The sequence below is a fragment of the Poecilia mexicana genome, unplaced genomic scaffold (genome assembly GCF_051168715.1).
Source record: "Poecilia mexicana isolate PSO_F unplaced genomic scaffold, ASM5116871v1 scaffold_19, whole genome shotgun sequence".
Lineage (NCBI taxonomy): Eukaryota > Metazoa > Chordata > Actinopteri > Cyprinodontiformes > Poeciliidae > Poecilia > Poecilia mexicana.
The window spans coordinates 19022084-19047969 of NW_028263388.1; the positions used below are offsets into that span (position 1 = coordinate 19022084).

Here is a 25886-nt window from a genome sequence, read left to right on the forward strand (position 1 = left end):
GGGTTACGGATCTATATAAATGCAAACCACTGCACATGAAATCTGTTAAATCTGTCAGTTTGTGTCATAATCTTTACAAATAAATGCTTGAAAATGAAAAGAGTAGCATGGATTTATGCCTCCAACAAGTTTTCTTCCAGGTGGGCCATGTATTTAGCTGAATTCCCCAGAGCAACTTAGCTTTCTTTTCTCTTCTTTTAAGAGGATGTAGTGTATTTAGATCATGTACGATGTAAATGTTTCTTGTCTGGTGTGTTCCTAGGCCTCGATGGTGCTGGTGACAGTAAAGGAAATGTCCTGTATTGGGGGTATCAAGGTAAAAGGGGGCTGAATGCAAATGCACATGACATTTTTAAGGATTTTATTTGTTAAAAAAAAAAGTGTTGTAGGTGCAAGTATTCTTTTTCTTCCACTTCCCAATGATATGCTGCTTAAAGTCCCAACAAACACAGAAGTGTATGGTTGTAAGATGACAAAATGTGCAAAAAAGTTTGAAAGTTTAGCAAAGCAGTGCAGTTCTCTTCCATTTTAAGTTATTATTTATTTTAATTGTCTTTTAGTTGCAAAAAGTTAAAAGAATTAGACCAACAACGGTCAGTCGTTCAAATATCTGCCTATACTTTCTTATGAATAGATTCTAAATATGCATTTACTTTAACTAGCCATTACCTTCTTGAAGACAGTAGCAGCCTGACGTTTGTCTTGTGACTGCAGCCATATTGCTCTTATATTCAAATAACAGCGATGACTAAAGCACTCAGAAACCAGATCCTCCACTAAACCTTTGACGGTACTCAGTTTGTGTTTCATGTTGTATAGGTTGCACTGCAGCCACCTACAGCCTGAAACAGGATCCTTTGTTTGTTTGACAACGACCTCCGTACATTGCGGGCGATCTGATCCATCAGTGCAGGCGACGTCCGCGTGGAGCTCTGAAAACGGTGCCGCTTACCCTTGAACCCGTTTGGGTCAAGCCCGCCGGATCCTCATTCATGCGACTCCAGCTTGCATGCCTATTTAAGATTCTCTTTGCGTTTTGCAGACTCTTTCATGTGGCGCAATTGGGTAATTCTCATTAGACCAAAGCTGCATGTTCTGCCCTTCTCTCTAAATATGAGACTTAAACTTTTTACACAACAGCTTTCGTTATTATTCAGATATTAAAATGCTGCACAATCAGAACACGCAGAGCGGAGCTCCAAATCCATCAGTGGCTTAGCCGTGATTTAAGCCACCCCTGGAAGCATCCCAAAAACTCTCACAGCGAGGCGTAAAGAGCTTACTGTGGGACGGGAGGGGGAAGGATGTTTCCACCCACAACAGCCACCACCCCCCTCTCTCTGCTGAAGTATCAGAATCCAGCTGACTTATCACAAATGACAGACGTACAATGAAAATTAAATATATTCATGTTTTTGTCTCTGATATTCGAAACCGTGAGAGAAAACAATGGTGACGTCTCACCTAACGGGTCCTTTGTGTTAAAATGTAGATGCTTTGTAAATGAGAGCCAAGGTCGCGCTAGACGTTTTCCTTCCTCCGTCGCTTAGGCTGATGGGGTCCAAAAGAAATCTCACAAGCATCTATTCGTATTTTCAAATGATAATAATGATATTTTCAATATTATTAAACTTTTACTCAATTTAACTGATATTCAACTCAAATAAGCTGAAGAGAATTTGCGTCGTGACGTCACACATCAAGCACGTGAACGCACATAACTTTTTCTCCACAGTGACAAAAGAAGCACCGACTGTGGCTGCAGAAGTTTTATATAAACAGTGAAATCATGTGCCTCGTTGTGAGTATTCAAATGTCTCAAGTGAGCTTCCTGAGGAGTCTACTGTCATGGGGTTTTGGACGGCTTCCCATGGAGGTTTTGATATTGATCCTGAGGCTGAATTCACGCTCTACCGCCACACTGGAGACTAGAATTACAAGAGCCACTTCAGCCAAAGTTTTGAAATCAGATCACTTGTCCAACTGACGTGACCAGAAGTCAGCAAGGCTCGCTCTCTGAACGAGGGGGTTCCTGATCCTGCAAGCACTCGTCAGCGGGAGAAAACCGCAACATGCGCTCCTCCTGCACTGGGTTTTCAAAATGCATCTTTAAAGGTTTGTTTCATTTTCTCTAAGCAGTACAACATAAAGCTTGCTTGGTATCACGTATCATTCAAGTGTTACCTCAATTAAACCTTCTTTTCAGTGTGAGGGGTTAAAAGATTAAGATTTGCTACAGGTTATTGTACAACATTTTTATCTACAATGGAGTTCGTTTCATGGCAACCAAGAAGTTCATCTCATCAGTCTCTTCACAAAATGGGATTAAGAACATTTGGGCAAGTCGTTTTTGAAGACAAAAGCAAGAATTTGTGGCTTATGGACTCTTAGTCCAGTTAACATAGTCAACTGTCATAGCTTCTCTATTTTTTGTTGACTAATGCATTCCTCTCCAAAAACAGAGACCTCTGCTAACAGAATTCACCTAAAATTATACGGAAGTATAGTAAAAGAAAAATAAATCCACTTTCAATTCTAGATTTTTTTAGTCTTAATGTTTCTTTCAATAAATGCAGAAATGGTGGAACCTGTGGTGTGTACCTGTAAATAGTGTAAATAGCTAGCGTTAGCTTTAAAAGTCCTTATAAACCGGATCATTTATGCAGTAAAACTACTGAACTGAAATCAATACTTTCCTTCTTGTTTTGTGGATCTAATGCCAAAATGTCAACTCTCCTGCTGGTTCCTGTGTGAACCTGCATTCTCATTTCTGCGTAAAGATTGCCATCTGTGTTTTCTGGTAATCTCCGAAGAATGTACCTCCAAGTGCTTCTTCTTAACCTCTATAAATATTATTTCAAGCATAGACTCACCCAACAATAACATATGGTTAGATCCTTGTAAGCACACGAAAAAGACCAATAGTTTTTTTAACCCCGCGATCGGTTCCAACACGTGTTCTTTGGAAACACGAGTCTGGAAAAGTCTGGAGTTTTCACAGAGTTCCACTTAATTTATTCCCTTTTATAGGTAATACAAACATTTCCCAACTATCTTTTAGCAGACATTTTTACACAAGACAGACTTTATAGAAAAACCAAAGTCAGCAAGGAAGGAATGAAGGAAAGGAGGGAAGGTCGTGTAAAGGAACCTTGGATCCAGGACTCTGACTGATACGAGGAAAAGCCCCTTGCTTTCAATCCAGAGAGTCATGTCAAGTCTAGTTTGTTTCTCTTTTGAGAAAAGCAGAGTTCAAAGAAAGACAACTTCTGCCTTTGCCTTTTTGTGGAGTGGTGAATGATTTAAAAAAAAAACAATTCTTTGGTTTTGACTCCAGAAAGAGAACAACAGACACAGCCAAATGACTTGAGCTTCACATGTCTTTTTTTTTTTTTTCCAGAAAGGCCATGACAAAACAAACCTGACAGCTGCTGTCTTCTGAAAATAGCGGCAGACACAGTGTAGAGGCGGGCGACGAGATTCTGCCGCGTTGTTCGTTCTGTTGTAAGGGGGTGTCAGTTCCACACACAATCCTTCTGGCAACTGAACCCACAGGTGGCAAACACCGACCCGTCTTTCTGACACGGCCACAAGCGAGTTGAAAGAATATCAGTTACGTACAACATTCAATCGTCATTAACTCAAGCCATCATACCAGATAAAATGTCAAGCAAAAGAAAAAGAAATAAACAAAAAAACGGCTGCACACGGTGGAAAACGTGCAAAAAACGAAGCAATAACAGAGGGTGAAGTGTGGACATTAATTTAAAGTAGAGCTACACATTTTTTATCCAAGAGGCAGGAAAGTGTTTACAATTTCTCCTTTCCTTTCCCCCCACCCACTGCATGCAACGGCTCAGTGTTTGTTCCTCAAAGGTCCTCTGGCCGTCTGTTGGAATGACTTTCTGCCCCCTTCATTACTTGCTGTGTGTGTGTGAGTGATCCAAAGTGCCATTATGCCGTGCTGACAGAGGTCAAGGTGGAAGTTTGCTTTTTCAGTAAGCCAAGTCGGCTCAAACGGGACGATCTGCATCATCGATTCATCCACTACAACACTTAACGCTTGTCCAAACGCTACACGTGGGGAAACATCTATGTAGTTTTCCACATGCCAGGAGTGACTGCTGGTATAAATTTAGCTGTAAATACCTTTCTGCATGAGATTGGGTTGAGCTAAAACTATAGATATCAGCATCAACGTTATATTTTTTTCTCCAAATTAGTTTTGAGGTCATCGCCGTGCAACTAGGCTCCTACTCCGCTGCTAGTGTTTGCTTCCTCGATAACGGGAATGTTTTTGTTTTTTTTTTTGTTTGTTTTTTTTTTGTTGTTGAAATCTGCAATTTCTGTGTGAACTCTGACCGGTTTCCATAGTCTCGCTAATGAAAAGCGCCCTTGCAACATGATGTTTCAAACACAATTTTCCAACTGTGGGGATAATGTGGTGTCCAGCAAAATTCAAAGAACATTTGTATTTGTAACAGAAATGAAGTTACAAAGAGGTGGACTCAATTTAAGAATTTCTGACCTGTAAATTTAATTTGTTTACTGGATTTGTTCAAGGATTGTGAGAATATAGAATAGATGACGCACTTTTCTGATTTTATTTGGTTAAAAACTTTTAAAATCCTCTAGAACTTTTCTTTAATTTTCTAACTATGCTTGTGTTGTTCTATCAAGTAAAATCTCCCCCCAAAGTACTTTAAAATGCGGTCTAGTAGCGTGACAGAAAAAACTCTCACTACGTCATAAAAAGAAAGAGGTTCCCCTAACCTCATTTAATAAATTGCCATATCTGGTACCAAGTAATGATTCTGAGAAAACAATTACGACTGGCTATCAGGATCTTTTACCTAAAGCATCTCACAAACCAGAGACCAGATTGCAATCTAGGGATTGAGGTCAAGTGGGTATCAGAGCAACATTCATGGAGTCACCAGAGTTGGCAACAACAGTGAGTTCTGTGCTACTGTTCCACTGTCTGCCTAAGTACAGCTGAGTAATTTTATTTTTATGAAAAGATTCCATCCGATTAAGAAAAGTAGTTACTGTGGTAAAAGGAAAAGAAAAAAAAAACACTGTTGAACCTTAGTTTAGTGTGCAAAGACTGCAAACCCAGTATGATCAGAATGCATCTCTCTGCTTTTCCATTAATAGAAACTCGTTCTTTGGCCAGAATAAAAGCTCGGTGACATTCCTTCCCCTACCCCCCCCAGCAGACGTCCAGAGGCAAGCACACGTGGACTAAATGTCACTCAGCGGGATTCCGTCATTTAGGAAAAATCTTGTTTTCTTGCAGAATTTCCCAAACCCGGCCTCATTTTCTCACACATACGTCAAGCATATGAATTCCTAAAAGCAGACCCTCAGTGGCAAAATAAACAGATAGACACAGTTACAGCAGACCTGGAGATCAAAATCACCTGTTCAGGCTACAGGACAAGAGCTTGTGAGCTGAGCAAACATCAGTGTAATGAGATTCGTGATAAATAGGAAGGGTGGTCTGTCATGTTAAAGTGGCTGGGGGGGGAGAGAGGAAAATGCAATAATACAATTTACCTAACAATACATAAACTGACAGATGGGATCTTTCTGTGTCCCCAATCTGGGGTAAACTAAGGTCTTATACGCTCATCATGCTGCTGATTTGAAATGCACAGGCCTGAACTGTTCAGTTTTATTCGAGTGTTTGGGAGGCAGAGTTCTGACCTCCTGCAAACAGACGTCACAGAACTAAAAAGGTCACCAGGAAGTGTCCTCGCTGCTAATCAAACACACCTAAAGGGAAGGTCTGATCTTTTATAATCTACTGAGAAGTAAGGTCGACTGGGGAAATCAACATCAGGCCTCTGGGATGCTCTCGGGGCAGCGCGCACCTGCCTGTCACTCAACATTCACTGTCAGAGGTAAACACCTGCGTTTACAATACCGCTCATTTATTTGTGGCACAGTGTGTGTACTCACATTTGGTTGTAATGAGTCATGCTGCACTGTTGCTTCAGCTTGACATAATGTAAAAAAACAAAATAAACTAAATTTGGAAAATCCTCATGAACAAAAACGGTTACACACATGGCTGAAGGTTTCAGCATTGACAAAATTCTGTATTTGGGACTTTAACATGTTTAGATTCATTTGTCAAATTAAAAGTAGATTTTGAAGAAAAATATAGATACCTTTAGAGATTAAGCAGGTATTAAACATACCTTTCATTAAACCTACATTTTTTAATAAAAATATATTTTTTTTATACGATATAAATATTCTAATCTTAAATGTCTCACACTTCCTGTTTTAATTCTTCCCACACTCCATGCTCCACTTGCTTTGAACAATCTTCCTCCCAGTTCTTGGAAATGTTATTTTATGCTCCAGCATTAACAGCTAATTTCTCTGGAAATAAAGGACAACACCCAGCCCCCAGGAGACAACAACACTGCACCAAGCTTTCCACTCACCACACTGCATGTTGGCATCTATCAGACTCCTGGACAGAAAAGAGTGATTCGTCTCTCCAGAGATGACATCTCTACCACTTTAGTCCAATTTCTAGTGTGCTTTACACCACTGCATCCAGCACTTTGCACTGATATTTGTTTGGTTGTAGCTGTTTGGCCAGTCCATTAATACTTGGAGCTTACCTTAAGTCTGGAAGCACACAAAGTCTGGAAGCCTGTGGCCATTATCTCTGCAGAAAATATCATGTGCAGACAGTTGATGACTGCTTTGCACTAGAAAGCGGCCACTGTGCTGCGGTTACATCAAGTGCATTAAATGAATTCACGCCCACTTGCTGCCAAAATTAAGTAAGCTCTGCATTCGCAGCACATAATTTGGCAGCACAGTTGTCAACCAGGAAAAGACCGCCCCGATCCTGATTCAGGACTCCTCGACTCCCTGAGGTCTCCTTTACTGTGAGCTTCTCACTCTGAAGCTCTCGGCGATCCAGAACACCGAGCATCACTTTTCTGTTTTACATCAGTCAGCAAGCTAATATCTTTAGCAGGGTCAGACATGTTTATGACATCAGAGTAGCAGAATTAAATCAGGTTTGTGAAAATACAAATAAAGCAACTATGTTTTTGTTGTACAAAAAAAAAAAAAAACTTTTAATATAATGAAATGCTTTGCAAATAATTTCACGTGCATCGGACCACTTTACCCCGTACTCGAAGTGCACCGTCAACACACGCACACAAAACCCCGCAATATTTGTGTTGCTGACAAGATTTTGGCCTTGACTTTTAGTCTAAAACAGATGTGGTTTAAACATTAATGAGATTTTCAACTGTTACACAATATCTGGAAAGACTGAATGGAAGTTTGAGCTGACGTTTTGGGATTTTGTCATTAGTTTTCGCATTTGTCGCTGGGAAAGTTTATCAGTCATTATGATTTATGGTCATTTGGGAACAAACGGTTGCCTGTGGAGTGCAGGTGCAGTTCAAAATTTAGAAAATCATTAAAAAGTTAATTCATCTCAACAATTCAACTCCAACGGTGAAACTCATTTTTCAGAAAACTCACTCCACTCAGGGAGAGAGACGCATACCAAGAGCTTGTTTCTGTTACAGCAAATCAAAAAGCCAAAATTCCAGTTTCGGTTTCAGGAAGGGAGAAAAGAAGGAAAGACACAGAGGAGGTGAAAATATGAAAGGACAAAAGAACAGAAGGAAATAAGGGGAAAAAAAGACAATGAGAAGAAAATGAAGACGGATGAACAAATGGAAGTCAAAATCTAAAAATACTTCCATACTCATTTATTTCCTATGCTTCTCAAGGCTTGGAAAATAATTCAATCAAATGCCATAGGAAACCTCCAAAACTTGGTTAAATAACTGTGATATCGCTGTACTTGACTGACCAGCAAGATTAGCAGATCAATCCTCCACAGACAATACCTGGGCTATTTTCAAAAACAATAGAGAATGTCTCCAATAATGGACATTGCATTGGTTTCATTAATCCTAGCAGAACCACATTACGACTGTCTCCACGCAACGTCGCATTGATGAAGTAATTACCGCATCATCCTCTGTACAGTACACAGACAAGCACAATGTTTTCGTCGGCTATAAGCCATAAACAGATAAAAACAAGTAAAAGTGCTCTGTGATATGAATCTATACACATTAGGTTTTACTTCTCTGTTTTTAACTCGATCGCTAGAATAAATAAACTTATCAGGTCTTTATTAAGCTGCACCTGTGACACCCTAAGCTCAAGGGACATTTCTACATGAGAGTAGCTGAAAACAGTCGGGTATCATTTTCTCTGTTCAGACCTGGTGTTATCATGTGTCCAAGGTGAGCCAACCCCATGTAGAAAGCTTTAGTTACATGTGTTCACACCTGGCATTACAATGCATTCTGAGTGACCATTTATAAATTGGCGGGATCAGATTTATTACGACTACGCGAGCTTCTCGGCGCAAACACACAAAGCACTGCTATGTTTTATTCACTCCTATTTTGTATGTTTAATTGCTGAGAGAGAGAGCTTTTCAAAAGCAGCTAAACTGTTTGATTTAATTCGTTTTCTATTCTCTCATTATTTATTTCTATTAAACTTTGTGTTTGATTAAAATAGCAAAATACCACAATTATGTAAATGAGTGATTTCACACAAGAGAGGAAGGGGTTAAAGACATAAAAAAGGACTGATGAGCACAAAGGAAGGAAGGAAACAATAAAATGCCAGAAAAAAGAAGGAAAGAATTGAGAGAAAGGAAGAAGCAAGGAAGGAAAGATATAGGACACAAGGGGGGAAAAAAAAGGAAATTCAAAGATCAAAAGAGGAATCAAGCCTGGAAATACAAAAACTTTCAATACAATTATTTCCATGCTTATCCAGATCTGGAAAATACTGAATAATCCTGAAGTGTGCAGACTTTACAAATGTGTGTATTAACCAGATTAGATCATTATGCTCATTAAACTTCAACTGACAAACAGAACTGATACTCAAAAAACGATCCCTCACAAAAGCTTATTTTTATACCAAATAGGCAAACGGTGGCTTAAGTTGCTTGCAAACATCAAGGAAAGGTATTTAAGATGCTGTAATAGCAGAATAACAAACACACAGAAGGACGCATGGAGACAACACAACCAGATTATACTATTCCCCCTTTTACTTGAGCCAGCTTGCTCGTACTTCCCCAATACAACTGCCTCTCAGATGGCCTGAAAATAGGCTTTAATGTGTGCCCTAAAAAGGCAGAAAGAGAAAACACACATCTGCTGTGTTTAGGTAAGCTGCAGTTGCTATGGCTACAGATGAGCACTAGCTAAACAGTTGTGTGTCAAGCCGTCGTTGAACCAGAGCGCTTGAGCTTCACATGCACACATTTGCTCACACAGAGATGCTCGAATTGAGATAAGCTTTTATTTTCAGAAAACTACGGTAATATAATGAACACTAAGCTTAAGCAAAATTTCCATCGGCTCAAGCAGCCCCAGAATTTGGGTCCCGCAGCACTTCTGCTAACAAGATCAACCTAAGCACATGCTATACAATAATCAATGTAGGCATATTGCATTTCTATGTAACGGGCAAAAGCTCATCTAAATGATGATAATATTTTCTACCTCAAGAACACCCAGCTCCAACTCCAAGCAGCTTTATGAAAAAACATAATTAGATGCTAATTACTTTTTAGTAGTACTTCACTCTTATATTGTTTCAAAAACCATTGTTATTAGTTACAAATAATATTAATAGCAAGATATAAGTTGGGGAAAAAAATGGAAAATAAAAAAGAATGAGAGAATTTTATCAGCTAATACCTCTTCAAAATGTCTATGCTTTTTTTTAAATAAAATTTGGTACAGTTAGTGGTAAGAACATGTACTGTGAATTGCTAGAGGGTCTGACTTTCAATTGCATGCTTTCAAAGAAAATCCACATTGTACAACGTATTCTACAATAATTTATTATTTTGTATTTTTACTGTGTGCCATATGTATGTGTTCTTACTCAGTAATACAAATGTTGATTTTTAGACCGCTGCAGGTATTGTCTGGAATATTACCTTTCTTTTGATACAAGAACCAGTTAAATGCACCTTGTAGTTCCTGAGATTCGTTTTGGGGATGTCATTTTTGAGAACTCTCCAAAAAGCAAACTATAAAAAAAGAGGTTTGCTGTTCAAGGGGTTTAAAATTAGCTGTTGCTTTAGCAGATTATTGCACAAACGAGTCCCTTAATAAGGAAATGATCTTCTCAAAACAACACTTCCAGATAACATAAAGAGTGTGAAAATCATGATCTATTAAAATACTTATCCAGTAAATATTCCATATTATATGTTTGTAATGAACATTCTTTCTTAGTAGTCATAGATTTTACTTTTCATTTTAACATTTTATAAACTATAATATGCTGTAACAGTGGTGTGTACTTCTTGCCCGCCATTAAAGAGCAACAACTTCTGTGTGCATGCCAAAAAAATAAATGCTGCACCACATTTAAAAAGACAGAGAAATTGGGATCAGGACTGAAGCACTGCGGCAAATCTTGGCATGGCGCTCCCACTTATGCCATTTTATATCATCACCCGTGAGTCTTCCAGTGCCAAGCGTTTATGGCCAAAATCATCAAACACCTTCAAGATTAAATTATGACATTCAGCTTCTTAACTAGACATCACCAAAAAGGTTTGTTTGGGGTTTTTTTCCCAGCCAAAAATTAAACTCAGGAAAGTTTCTTGCAATGCAATATAAAGATAACAAGATCAAGTCGTGGCGCCACAAAAACAGTTTGACAAACCAGGCAGTATCATATCACAGATGCAATTTTGAAACGTCCTTCAAAGCAAATATATCTGTTTATTTCTGCTGTCTGCAGACTTTATGGAGGGTATGACCTTAATACACTCCCTAAATCTCTTTCCTGGCAAACAAGATATACAAGTCAACAGTTCACAGGATAAAAAAAAAAAAAATTAAAATCATGTCCAGTTTGCTCACCTAGAGCCCAGGCACAGCATTATCTTATGATAATCGTGATTTCTAGCGAACCAAAAACACAGCAAGGAACCCAACAGTGGCAGGTCGTCACAACAAAATCCAGGGGTGATAGTGATTATCTGTCAAGAGCCATTTGAATAACCAAGCAACAGTCTGCTCCTGAAGTGACAAAAGGTGCTGGAAGAGTGTGAACTCACCAGGACTCTCCCCGTCAGCGTCTGGGCGGATATCATGACTCCGGCCCAGTCTTTCACCGACGTCATCCAGCCCACCTCGCTCGCCGCAGCGTCCTCTTTGTCCGTACGCTTAATGCCATCGCCCGTCGTGAGCCGGTGTACATCCTGAAAGGAGATGCACCGTTAGGACTTCACCATTGAATTTGAAAACTTATAATAAAAAAAAAACATGGAACTAGATCATAAGATGGGTTTTAACCAAATCAAAAGGAAAAATAGTAAAAATTAATATCTAAGGATTTTAATAAATCATGTTAGCTTTCGATCTTTGTTATCCGAAAATCCTGTTTGAATCCTCTAACCAAAATGACGCGCACATTCATGCACACGAAGGAAGTCGGGATGAAATGTCGATGTATTTAGTGCAAAAATCAATTCATACCCCTATCAGATTTCGACATTATTTGCATTCAAAAGAGAGTAGCTACTCTTTTTTTCCCCCAGCCTTATTAATATCTGATAATTTCCCTGAAAATTTTATATTTTTTGGGATGGGATCATAATGTCTTTTAAATAAATTCTTGGTGTTACTTATTGAATTAGCTTCTACATAAAAAATATATATATCAATAATATAATTAAGAGCTGGAATAATTACTGATGTTTTCTGAATGAGGGCTGTTTAAAAAGAAACAAACAAAAAAAACACGCAAATAATAATTCAGAAAAGGGGAAAAAAAATGATATTCTATATTTAACAACCAGGTTCAATGCCTCCAAAACAAACCTATGCACATGTTTGCACACATGCATTTGGTAAACATTCAGGGAGAGAGAGTGGCAAAGAGACTCCAGGAGTGTATCCATGGCAGCCACTGAGCTCCTGGTGATTCTGCTTCACTGAGTGGGCTGCCAGCACGCCTGCCTGTCTGACTGACTGTCTTTCTTACTGCTTTTCCATCTGTCTGGTGGGACTGCGATGATTCACGGAGCAGGAAATCAAGACAGGATGCAGAGGTTAGCCATGTTCCCTGATGAAACACCCTGCAGCCACGAGGCTTCTATGTGATACCCTCACTCACTCACTGACACTCCTCTTGTTCAACAGTCAGTGGGGGGGACGGACCATTCACGTGGTCACCATTAGCGTGCGTGGCATCTGCTGCGGGTCCCTTTTTGTGTTGCAGCAGTCATACCTGGGATTGTAGCGTGCTGCATTTTCCAGATGTAGGGCGGACAACTGCGTGTCCCTGTTACAAGGGCAGTGGGCTTCACAGAACTCCTGGCACACAGCGCGTGTTGTGCTTCCAGTCGACCATAAATCTTTGCGAAGCTTGAGGGTATAGCATTACTGAATTAAATAAAGAGGTGAATGAAAGTGGTTTGCAACACATAAATATGGCCAAAGCAGTTATGATTAGGAAAATGAATTGGTCTGCAGTTAGGAATGAGAAATTATTCTGGCGTTTACAACGATAATGCATAGAAGCAAAACAATGCTTCCATTTAACATTTTACTACAAAATAAATCAACTCAAAACTACCTGAAGTCTTGACAATAAGGTTACTTCAAATCTACAAATATGACTTTTGTATTGGTCATAGAAAACACAAAACATCTAAAATGGTAACATATGCCTGTTTAGGCATCGTAAACTTTAGTATTTTTGCTTTAACACAGTCGTGGCTGCGGCAATTTTAACTGGAGCCCAAACTGTAAATCCTGTAACTTCTGTCTGAATAACGGTCGCTGATATCAGTCCCCAGCTGCTTTAGAAGATGACTGAACCCTCTCTACAAAATTGAAACGTATATTTGTGAGCCGCCCTGAAAGATTTACATCTGGAGTAATCAATCGTGTCGAGTATGAATGCAGCTAGACGGTGCCAAGTGGTGCGGAGATGTAGGCAACAGTGGGGGGGGGGTGCAGTTTCTTTATGGAATTTATTGAAAACATCATAATTACGAACTTCTGTTTTGGAACATATAAGGGACTATCCTGCATATAACAGGAGACATGCCTTTATAAAATGAATTTACTGATGGCTTCATTTTTCCAAAGAAAAAAAAAAAAAAAAAAAGCTATTTCCACACCTGTGCTTAATGGAAACAAACAGTTTCTGAGAGAAATTACATTTGGATGTGTAAACTTTTTTTGTTTTTTTTTTGTGAGTAGGTAATTTAAGGGCCTGTTCAGATCTAGCTCATTCAGTTTAGAAAGTCTTATATACAGACATTGACACATGGCAATAAATAACTGAATGATCATATCCATTTTTAACTGTCCAACTGTGTTTATCATCTTCCAAGGCAAATCACACTTAAGACAGTGTCTCACAATACAGATAGGAGTCAACAGTACTTGTTTTGTGTGGCAATATCTGATGAAGCATGAACCTTGTCGAAGTACGGTGGGTGCCTGGCTGGGAGGTCATGACTCGTGAGGAGAGAGCCGGGCCCTGGTGGGGGTCCTGCTCCTTTCACCTCTCTGGACATAACCGAGAGCCCCCCTTGTTCTTTTTGATTCCTAGCCTTGGTCACATGCGTGGCGTGTTGCTGGCTTGATGCTAGGGGAAATGGTGGTGGGGTGGGATGGGGGAGTTTGGTACCCTGTGTCTCTCTGGCCAGGGGCTGCTGCATATGGCTACTCTGAGGGGGCGCCTGGTGTCTATCTGCCTGGGGCTGCTGCAGCAGCGCTACCTTCCCCTTGCTACTGCTCTTCTCATCATTGTGACGTCTTGGCAATTCCAGGTGACAAACTAGCACACATACATATTTACACTAATAAACCCATACAAATGATTGAAAAGGTTGATGGTCTGGTAAAATCTGGTAAAATCCAGCCCATCGTTTTATTTTGCTTCACACAGAGGTCAAGGACCTTCGGCCATTGCTGGAGGCATTGACTCTGTTGAAGTTTGAAATTTTACCTAATCACAACGTTTGACCGTGATGTAATGCACCAGTTCAATGTTACGAAGCTCACCAGCTTGTAACAACCATCCCCCACTGCGAAGAGAGAAGTCCCAAATCGAATGAGATGACTGTTGACGTTTATTCAGTATTGGAAAACGTGGCCAACACGGACTGAACGGCTTCTTTTATTTTCTCTGCTGCTAAAACTACAGCCAGGCTACGGCTCTAAAGCAGAGCAGAAAATTGACGTTATAATTCTCAACTTCTCCTTCCGTTTGCTGATTTGGCCCAGTTGAAATTCTACCGGAGAAATCCACTTCAATGGGAGAAAGCCTAGACAGCGCAGAGCAGAGAGATTAGAATCTAGGAGCATTGGAAGGCGATGGTCAAACAAACAAGTTCATATTTTATTAACGGAACCGATCTACTCTGATGCCTCATGCAACCCTGAATTAATAAAATTAATCAATCAATTAGGATACCATCTCCAGGTATCCTTTTTGTAGAGCAAAGCTGCTTCAGTTTGCTGAAGTGGCAGACTGAACTTGTCTCGTTTCCTCGTTTAGATGATCGGAGTCTCCTATAATGTAGACTCTGACATATTTTCGAGGGTTTTAGTGTTTCTCAGTGCAAACTAATCTTACAGAAAGGTTTTCTCCCTGTCCGTAAATCAGCTTCTCCAGGTAGCATACCTGATACAGTGAGACAGAACAGGTGGAAGAAAGAAAATGCAAGGGATCATTTCACCGTTTATGAAATTCAGACTGCATTTCTACTTCAAAATCAATGCTTAGACTGGTCAAAAACTATGGTGAATGAAGATCTATTCAACTAAGGGTCCAGCTCTAACCCTGCGGCCCTCAGGTTGAAATTGGGACTGAATCTTCTTTAAGAACCACTTTTGCTACAAAAAGTTCCATGTGGTCTTATTGTTGCAAACTAAAAGTATAATTTTACCCCTTCTGAGGCCAAACAGAGTACCTGGATCCCTCAGAATGCTGCAGACTGTCATCACTAGCAGTGCCAAAGCAAATCGTTTCAAAACGTTTAGTATTTTTATCTAACACAACAGTGTTTGTACAGTAAGATGAGCTTGCCAAATGGTAAAGAAATATGTTCGAAGATAGAAAAGTCTTAGTATGTACAATGTAAATATAAAGTAAGTATTTCTTCCACCCACCTAAACCTCCCTGGTTTAGTAATCCTCAGAAATATTATGTCTGCAGAGAGAAATGCAATCATGTTCGGAACCATTAGTCACAGACAAGCAGAACTGTATCAGGCCTCGTTTCACTTTCTACAGCCTGTTCAGAGCTCTGCAGCTAACCTAATAACACTATAACAACACGTCCAGTTCACTTAGGAGTAAATACAGACAAGAAAATCCAGGGAGTGAAATTTTCATCTAAGGCAGTTCAGTGGTATCACGCAACGAGGAAAAAAATATATTTTTTAAATGTGCAAAAAGGGGAGTTGCATTTTATTGTGAGGATATTGCAAAATAAAACAAATTTTGCAATATCTATGCTTTGACCCGGACAACTGAGGCTTACCCAGGTTACATCATTTATTTTGTAAAAAATAATCTTATCAGACCAGCCTTAAATCATAGCGACCAGGGAAATAAAATCTGAACTTGCATTTGAATCCCCAGAAGCAGATCAGGGACACGGTGTGTGTGACAAGCGTGCTGCTCGACTCATCCGTCAGTTGTCTTTTGAATTTATGACATGTAACGTGATACAAAGGCCTCCTGCTTCTCAGTAATAAACTGGCAGCGGTGACAATGTATCTGCCTGGTTATATGAAGACCTCTCTAAGACTAAGGAAGGCCACTGTCTGACCATAGACATAAAAACAAAACAATGTGGGTGAAAAGAGCACTATTCCTGAAATAACATGGCATTTAAATGAAACTGCAAAATTTACGGACAGGGAGAAAACCTTTCTGTAATATTAGTTTGCACTCTGAAACACTAAAACCCTCGAAAACATGTCAGAGGCTACATTATAGGAGACTCCGATCATCAAAACGGGGAAACGAGACAAGTTCAGTCTGCCACTTCAGCAAACTGCTACCCATGCGTTTGAGGCTTTCCGACATAAAAAACATTGTTCCAACTGTTAAGCATGGCAGTGGTAGCATTATGTCGAGGGTTTGTTTTGCCATCACTAGCACAAAAAGTGGTTGGAAAAATGAAGATGGAAGACAAATTCTGAACTCCAGGTCAAATCAGCAGCCTGGATGATTGAAAGTTGGACACAGTTTAATGTCACAACAAGCTAATAATCCCACTGAAACTAAACAAAACAGATAAACCAGACTAACTTTAAGCTTCTGCAAAAGTCTTCCCCAAACCTCACAAGTCTACTAATAGTGTGCTTGCTTGACCACACTTAAAAGCAGGACCTTGTTGACTGTAGAAAGGATGCAGTTTTTATGCAACTTGCTACAGTTCCCTGAACCAAATGGATCAATAACAAAGGATTACAATAACTCGTTCACCCATCTCTTATTAAAATCCTTATTGCTCAAGTTGATTTCCACTGCCTGATAATTCCACCCTAAAACAACCCGATACCGCTTCCATCTCTTCCCATTAAGAAATTATGCATTTGCTTGATCTTTATCTCATGCTTCGTGTAAACAGTAGCTTAGTGCATTTCTTTTCTTTTAAAGCAGATGTTCAGTTAAGCCCCAGAGCGGTGGCATTGATGTTTGTTTCCGTTTAATACACAAAATAAGTCATTTCATTTCTTTCCACCAATTTTGCTTTTTTTTTTTTTGTTTTTTCTATTTTGTACTTCTTACTAACAAGATCATAAACAATTCGGCTTGATGTACGAGTTTGTCTCCTCTCTTTTGCTGTGCTAATGAATACAGTAACATAGGCAGAGCCGAGGGAAGCTATAGTCATTAAGTAGGCCTAATTGGCACCACGCTGTTATCCCTCAGCACTTTAATGACCAAGTTTAAAAATGTAAGCTGGAAAAAAAAAAAAACACATTGGCCACGACTGTCTACTGTTAATGCCACTAAAAGCCGAGTTCAAAGATTAATGACCTGTGACTCATGACACCGTCCAATTATTCTTTTAAAGGGTGTGGTGGGAGATTTTATCTTAAGGTCACACGCAGAAAATGCCTTCAGAGCAGCGCCGAAGTGCCGCGTTTTTGACATTTATATTTCAGAATACACTCACGGCCGGTTTGTATTTTTAATTTCACTCTGCTAACAACAGACGGAGACGTTTAAATCATCGTCGGCTGGAGTTGTTTCTTTAAAAGCGATGCGTTTTTAATGGCAGCAGGAGCCGGGTAAGTCATTACAGGCACTCGGTCTCCTCCGAGTCACTTTGATCAGTATTCTGCGCCTCCAAATTTAGGTCTCACAACCTCACCTAAATCAAGTCCGTCTGACACCGGAGGTCATTGATCAGCACTGTGAGTCTATTCCCAGAATTCACCATGATCGTTTGTCAAAGGGTCAGCGCATTAAACTTGAATATAACACGTAGCTTCAGATAGTCCCTCAAATGAATCAATTATTTAAAAGTATATTAATATAAATCAGATTATTAATAACCCAAGATGTAGAAAGAAAGATCCTGAAATATCTTCCAAATATCTTTCGGACCTTTCTTTCTACATGTTGGAGTAATTAATGTCCCCCAACAACGAGATCTCCCAATGAATGTTTTACTGAGTGAATGAATTCAACAAATCAATTTGTGAACTCTTTTTTTTTTTTAATATAGGTTTTATCATGTTACAACCAAAACCTCTATGCATTTTATTAACTTAGTTTTTACGTGATAGACCAACACAGAATAGTGTTTCACTGTAATCATTTCACATAAGTGTTCTAAAGTTTCTGAACATAAAAAAAATGTTTTTGTTCAGCACCTTTTACTCTGAAACCATTAAATAAAATCCAGCACAACTAAATGTCTAATTGTAAAGCCTAACTAGACAGGAAATCTAATTCAAGTCATTGAATTAGAGCTGCAAGGATGTGAGAAAATTGAGCTTTTTGTTCTACATTTAAAATGCTACGTGTGGAAGACAACCACCAGTGCACGTCTTCATTAATGCAGCATCGTCATGAGTCACTGCTAATGAAAAGCAGTGACAAATGCTACTATGGGGAAGCAAACAGGAAGACGGAGGTGTGAGTTGATGGCGAGGACGGGACTAAATACACAACGCAACGTTCTTGGGACGAAACTTGTCAAAGGTTTCGACAGGCTTAAGACTGCGTCCAGCAGGACAACACCCAACCATGACACATGTAGACATGTGTCATGTTTGGGCTAGGACAACCCAGTTAAAGTACACGCCCGAATTAAAGTCTCGGACAAAAATTTGCAAATACACATCAAGCAAAGGGGAAAACTGACTTCAGTCGCAAAAAGTACATTTTTCCACGTTCCTAAACTGAAAGCATTTTGTGTTTACATAAAGGCAATGTGACTGGAGATGTATTGATTTGACACGCGAGTTCTCATATTTATATGTAAACACCAGCAGTTTCTATAGCATCTAACAATGTCATCAGGTGCAATCTTTTGTAATAAAAAGCAGCAGGCTATGAGGCAGGAAAAAAAAAAAATATTTGTGGTAATCACAAACCTCAGATCACAGATGGAGCGGAGCTGCAGCATGCTGCTTATATTATGCAATGTAGAAGCTAATAAGTAGCTAATACTCACATGGCCAATTAAGTGAACGGGAGGAGAATTCTTCTTCACTTATTACAATGAGTAGTGACAAACTAAGTAGCCTTAAATACCAGTAAATTGTGAAAAATAACTACTAGGTTAATGTACGTTTTCTGGGAGTTGTTTTCATGTCTTTTCTTCTGTTTTGCATTTTGGAAAACTAACACTTTTCAAAAATATTTAGGATTATTTTTTTCTCATTAAAGCAAACTATATATTCCATTGAAATAAGTTTAAAAAAAACAAAACAATAGCAGGCACTTGTTCAGTCTGCTTTATAATAGTCAATTTGCACTTAAAGAGGGACATTTTCCTGATGCTTGGCCAAAGTCTAAAAAGGCTGTTAAGTAGGGGCGTACCCATTACAGGTTTGGTCAATCTTGATTTTTTTTTTTTTCTGTTTTAATAACTGACACCATCAGGTCATAAGGTCACGATGACCTGACAATACCAGTGGAACAATACCAACTAGTTTTAGCTGCACATGAGGTAATGCTTTCATATATAAACGACAAGTTTAGAGTATTGCTGTCCAACTACTAAATTAACTAAAAATCCCCCAAAAATGTTCCTCAGTTCCTTTAGGCTTTCATTTTTCAAAATTTTAAAATAAACTTTTTTTAAAATTTGCTCAAAACAGCCTCTTACCAAAAACTAAAGTCCACTGTAATATTTTGCTTTTACAAAGTCACAAGATTTGAGGTCAGTTAAGGACAAACTAACAAAGCAGTTTAAAATCACCATTAAGAGATTTAAGAGACTTAAGTTTACTTGTTGTGCAAGAAGAAAATGCTCAAATGCAGCAGCCTTAAAATGTCACGGATAAAGTAGATATTTGTGGATTAACAGGGGTTATATTTTTTCGACTCGCAGAAAGCCTTATATACTCTTAACTATTATGTGTTTATTGCCTTGTTCTTATAATAAAACTTTTTAGTTCATACACAAAGAGATAAAATCATATGAGAGGAACAAAAAAACAGTCACTAAAGTGACACATTTTATAGTCAATGTTGGTCTTCCTCAGGGTTTCACACTCACTCCAATTTTTAGGTTGTATATTAACGATCTTCCTGAAGTTTATCCATGTCACGTTGCTTCTAGATGAATGCAGATCACTCTATTGTACATTCAAAGGCATCAACCAATAAGCAAGCTGCAGAAGAAGTCAAGTCTAACGGTTAAGAAACATGAATGTATCTCAGTTTTCTTTTCAAAGTCTGTAATTAGAGGTCCAGATGTTATGGAGGCAGGGGGAAAAAAACGCCATTAGCAAAAGATTGTAAGTGTGTGGATGTAATAATAGATTCACACTCATTTAAAAGTCAAAAACAAATTGAAATTAAATGTGGTGAATCTTACACAGATGAGAAACAATTAACTGAAACATCAAAGATGTAAATGAGCAGCGAGGTTCTGTCACATGTGAATTACTGTCTGATCAGATCAACGCAAACAGAAAGACCATTAAAATATTATTCAGTAAGATATTTTAACTAAACGTATACTTATCTACCGTGATAAAACAAGATACAGTGTGTACTTTATTAGTGAATAAAGCCGTGCATGGTTCCACCAAATTTTGGCTGAATAATTTCAATAAGGAAAATGAAAACTTGTCCAGCAGAGTAATAAGGACAATTTAATTCCCACGCAGGGAAATGCTTTTAGGTAGTCAGCATTTTCCAATAGGGAAGCCAATACTTCAAAAAACTGAGAACATTAAATATTACATGTGATAACTAATCACATCTAGGATCCCATAAAAACCAATCAACAGTCATAACCCTACATTTTTAAATACATCTATTATTTCTTTCATTAAATGGTGTAAATTAATGTTTTACTCCTGTTTTCATACAACTGACCTGCCTCAGACTGCAGATGGAAATTTGTCTGTCTTCATGGATAAATATTTCACATTTACAAGATGAACTGAAGCGGTTATGTTAATTTATACGCACTGCCCATTTTAAAATGTCTAAAATTAACGTCAATGTTTCTGTGTTACATTCAAACTCATAAGAAATCAGACTGTCATATTATTATTAATATAAATGGGTCTTTTTCCACCTGCGAGCTGCATCAACGTTCGGCGTGCTTGACACGCTGTGTTTGCGCTCATCTTTAAGCACGTGACGGAAACGACAGCAAAGTAGCACTCAGCTGTTTGAACTTACTAAATCATGCCTCCCGAGTGTCATCACTGCAGTTTTTCAGACAGCACTTTAAAGCACCACGAGAGCAGCTCTAAAACTGAATCCGCCAATCACCACCTGACGCTACCGAAGCTTCTGAGCCGTTGCCAGAGGCTACATGTTAGCTGTGCATGAACTGCCTTGGGAACATTTATCGAAATAAAAACACTCAAACAATATGTCTGATTAAATGCGGAGTTTAAAGCATTTTGCATCCAGTGTCCAGTAAAGGGAAACCGTACACAGTCGTCATTGTAGTGTCAATGTAGTGCAATAATCTCAAAAGGAAACGCTGCTGCGTGCTAACAATATGTTTGCACATGTGGAATAAATTCCACTGCTCTAAGTTTCCACTCTTAAAATAGAAATTAGTGACAGAGAGACTGAAACTTTGTGAGGATGCTGTTATGCTGGAAAAAGTAGTAGAAGAATGAGATAAATGGAGCTTAATCACAACTATATCAGAAGACTATGTAAAATAATCCAAAGACCTTGGAATAAATATATAAATTAATAATAAGTGTTATCTTCCTAACTTCCTGTAGCAGCTGGCTGTGCTGCAATGCTTGTGCGGCAATCTTTGAAAACCTTCATTTTTTATCATTTCTAAAAACTCTGCTACAGTTAATAACTGAACACACAAACAAAAATGTTGTCAAATACATGATCATCTTTGTTGCTGCTTCTTTCATATCCCTGTCATGCAACTGCATATCGTCCTTGTGTTTCAATGCCATTGAAAGATTCACAGCGTTAATTATATAATGTTCCAGCGCTGCTTTCCGACACATTTTATGCTGCGGTATGCACAGTGTGCCCACCATATATATACACCGCTCATGTACCAGGGGTAAGAGCAGCAGTAACAACATTATTTAATGTTTTAACGTCATTTTCCAAAAAATATCTAAATAATAATTACAGCATCCCTGCAAAGAAGAGTGGGGGGGAAAAAGTCCTCTAATTTAAAACAACTCAGACAGCTATAGCAAAAGATTAAAGGTATAAAGAGGTAAAATCAATTATATGATATGGGAATTAATTTCAGGTTCTCCAATATTTAGGTGTACTGAAACAGCAAAAACAAGGAACGTGTAAGATTCAAAATACTTTTTTACAGCACTGAAGAAATCCAAGCAAATTAAAATCGTGCACCCTTCATCCCAATACATACATAATATACAAAATAGGGGTGAATCAAAGAAACGCATACTTCAAATATTTGAAAGGACTCGAAGTAGAAAAAGCACACCAGCAGACGTGACAAGAAAAGAAACGGAGTATATAGAAGCTTAATGAAGTGACGGTAAAGTTAAGTTGCCATGTAATTGAGCCACCACAAAGGAAGGTGGAGGGACTCTTAATGCTAATGAAGTGACTAACTAGCTGCCACAACTTCTTTTCACTCAGCGCTGTTGTACTGTTCCATTTATAAAAAGAAAAAAAAAAAAATGCATCTTCAATCCCCACCACCACATCCCATAACAGTCGTGATTTATCTGAACCCCACAAACAATTGGCTTTATTGATTACCATCAGACCGGGGAAGACAAAACCCACAGTTTCCAGTGCCTCAGTGTCAGATCGGTCAGAACAGCGGGTGGCAAATGACAAGCGAGGTGGAATCTAGTGAAGGATCAAACAGATTATCAACTCGTTTCTGTGAGGCAGTCTCCAAAATCTTGCTGTTTGACCTGTTAATGACATGCAGAGCAGGGAGAGAGGGGGGGTGGATTGTTCCTCCAACACAATCTGCCACATCTCACAGCCTCGACAACTGCATAACACGCGGACATTTACTCTTATAATGAAATCCATTGCTTCCTAGTTGCTTAGCAACCAAAACACTTATTCATATGGCGCATACTGTAAGCACCTGACACTGCATTTCTGACTCTTTGGAGTGAGACCGATTCTTGGACGAGGAACAGAGGATTTTAAGAAGACGACGGGGAAGGAAAGGTCGAAAACGAATGCCAGGAGTGTAAGGGAAAGTAAAATGCAAAGGAAATGGGCAGATTTGAGTGAAAGGATGATCCATCTATGGCTCACTCCCACAGAGCAGCACAACAGGTTGGTGGAGCTCTCTCGCTCCACTTGGCAAAAATCAAAGCAGGAAAACAAAAAATCTGACTGCTCTCTTTTAAATCACATGCAAATATTGGTAAGCTGTGGAAATTAAAGAACTAATACCAACCTTTTTTTTTTTTTTTTTAGTTTTTCTCTTTTGACGGCTATGTGAAATGTTTTGTTAAATTTTTTTTTAGCAAATTAGGAAATAGACCGCTAACTTTTTGCGTGGTTTAAAATTAACATTTGTTAAATGTTCACATGCCACTCAAAAGAGAAAACCTGCAGTTATGGATGAATAGCTGGCATTCTTGGAAATGGATATCAGCCTGTGAGATATTATTACAACATTTCTGTCTTTTTATGATTTTCATCCTCAATTAAATAGTTATTCTTCATCTTGATATTAGTTCAAAAATGCATGCTTTTAAAAGTTATTTATATTTTCACCTTGTTTTTTTATTTATTTGCCAGACAATTCCACAACTTTAGTAACAAAAACACATTTTCAAGGTAATTGGGAAAAAAAACAAACTAAAATGTGGTCTAATTACTTTTATTATAAAAGCTGGAAAATTGTTGCTAAAAAAAACAATATAATATTGTCTTTTACAGTTATATTACCATAATGTATTATTTTCCCTTTTTCCAGGAATGTAAAAAAATGGCCACCCTCATAATGTAGTAAGTTTACTATATAGGCACTAAAGCTAAATTTGCTTTAGTGCCTAAATTTAATAATTTGCTAAATTTATAGTCAAACATGCAATAAGTTTATTTATTATTGACACATTTACATGAGTGTAGCTACATTATAAATTTAATGTACTTAGCACAATTCTGTTTACATTGTTACATGTACATCAATATTTCAACAAGTAATTGTTGGATTTTGGCCCTTTTGCTCCTCAGTTTTTCTGCTCTTTGTAGATGAACACTGAGAGCCTAGGTTTCAAAAAAAGAGTTGGAACAAGCAGTACTTAAGGGGCACTGGCACTGCATGAATCCCTGCAGTCAAATTACATTTATATGTCGATGACAGAGACGTTTATATAGCAGTGTCATCCTTTAATCAAGCTCCAGAAGTTTTACAGGATGCTTTTAGGTCACTGCAGCGATTACCACTGGAACTGAACCGGTTCTGAACTCAAACTAAACTAATTACATTCAGCTGCTCTCAGATTGAAACAGATGATCCCTCCACTATAGTATGTGTATACAAAAAAGTAGCTTCATATGAATATCAGACAACCTGGCAATATAAACGATTCCATAATGCTCACATTTATATTTAACTCTCTGATAAACAGATTATTAAACAGAGACTAAATACTCCTCCTCAGGCTAAATTAGCAGCCTATCTTTGTCCTTCAGTATCAAGAAGCAACAAATTTAGCTTTCATTTTGAAAAATAAACACTACAAGCAGTCAATAACTACAAGCAAATGCCCAAACACCAAAAGATTACGTTTCTACTCCTCACAGGCTCGTGTTTTCTTTGAACTTGAGCTTCTGGTGGTTTTCTATCTGAATGCATTTGTGCTTGAGAAAGATAAATTAAGTAGCCACAACTCTGAGCAATTCTGACAATTTATTATGGATTGCGAGAAAAGCCCCGAAACAAAAATATTCATAAGGAAACCTGATGGGCATGCATAATAAATGGAAAGTAGCATTTGCATTCTCCTCCCCCAGTCACTGTCAGCATCACAAGTGAACATTAGCACATTTGGATGCTGTTTATCGTGGAACCTCGAAGTTCAGCCACAGTCGCACTTTGTACTCAGGTTCACCAGCCTTCATTGATCGCACACAGGCAGGTACTTTGGTATATGTTTATATACATTTATTTGCGAATCAATGTTTGGTTTTAAGCCACTGTATATTGCTTCTTAGCACCAGCGACCACAGACTACAGTCATAACTTATTACAGATGGTGTTTTCCTACAGGAACAAGAAATGGGGTGGAAGTGGATTTTCTTGCATTGGCTCTTTGATTTGAGCAATTACAACAGGGCCTGAAGCTGTGCAGCTTAATTTAACTTATGTTTTGTTTTTTCAAACACATGGAGAAAGCATAACTGGTTGATCCTATTTTTTAATGGTGTCATTATGAGTATAGTACTTTGATTGGATAAATTCAGGTAATTTAATTCACTGTATTAATTGTGATGCCTATTGTCTTTTTGAACATTGTTATTTTACATGTTTTTGTTTTAAATGGATCTCTGTTGTAAATGAAACCCTTTGTCTACTGAAATTTTAGCTCTTAGAAAAGTATTGTCACCAAAACGTTCCAACATTTCATCATGTCAGAGGAGTAACCAAAACATGGATGCAGAAATCTGGCCTTTATGGAAGAGGGTTTTTTTCCCCCCCACAAACCATGTAGGAGACAGCCATCACGTCAAACAATATGTTCGAATCAGAAGAAACTAAGATGTAACTTTTGGTTTTTATGCAAACTTTCATGTGTGGCAGAAAACCAATACCACAACTGTAATTGTAGGGAGAAATTTTTGCATAAAGCCCTCACTTGGGTGACTGGATAAAAATGCACACCACACTTTCCAGTTAAAAAAACCCAAAAAAAAAAACAAACATTGTCCTTCAAATTCCCAAATTAGGAAGTACTTACTGGTAAAATGCACTTTGTTGCTAAAACGTGATAAAAAATAAAATATATTTAGGAGAATTAATACTTTTCGCAAGGCACTGTAGTTAAAGATATATTAGAGACTAAATTGAGTCTCCAATATATCTTTATCTACAGATTGGAATATTATTATTATAATGAATAATAATAATCAAAACCAGAATGATCAGCATAACTT

General features: G+C 38.3%; 1 protein-coding gene across 6 annotated transcripts in view; it reads right to left on the minus strand.

Moving 5' to 3' along the window:
* The window catches only part of LOC106919544 (calcium-activated potassium channel subunit alpha-1a-like), a 93806-nt gene that overhangs the window by 65021 nt on the left and 2899 nt on the right, over nucleotides 1–25886 (minus strand). For all 6 annotated transcript variants that reach the window (XM_088016349.1, XM_088016347.1, XM_088016348.1 and 3 more), the window contains exon 2: nucleotides 11168–11311. In XM_088016349.1, the coding sequence (XP_087872475.1) occupies nucleotides 11168–11311 (144 nt within the window). The remainder of the gene's footprint in view (nucleotides 1–11167; nucleotides 11312–25886) is intronic.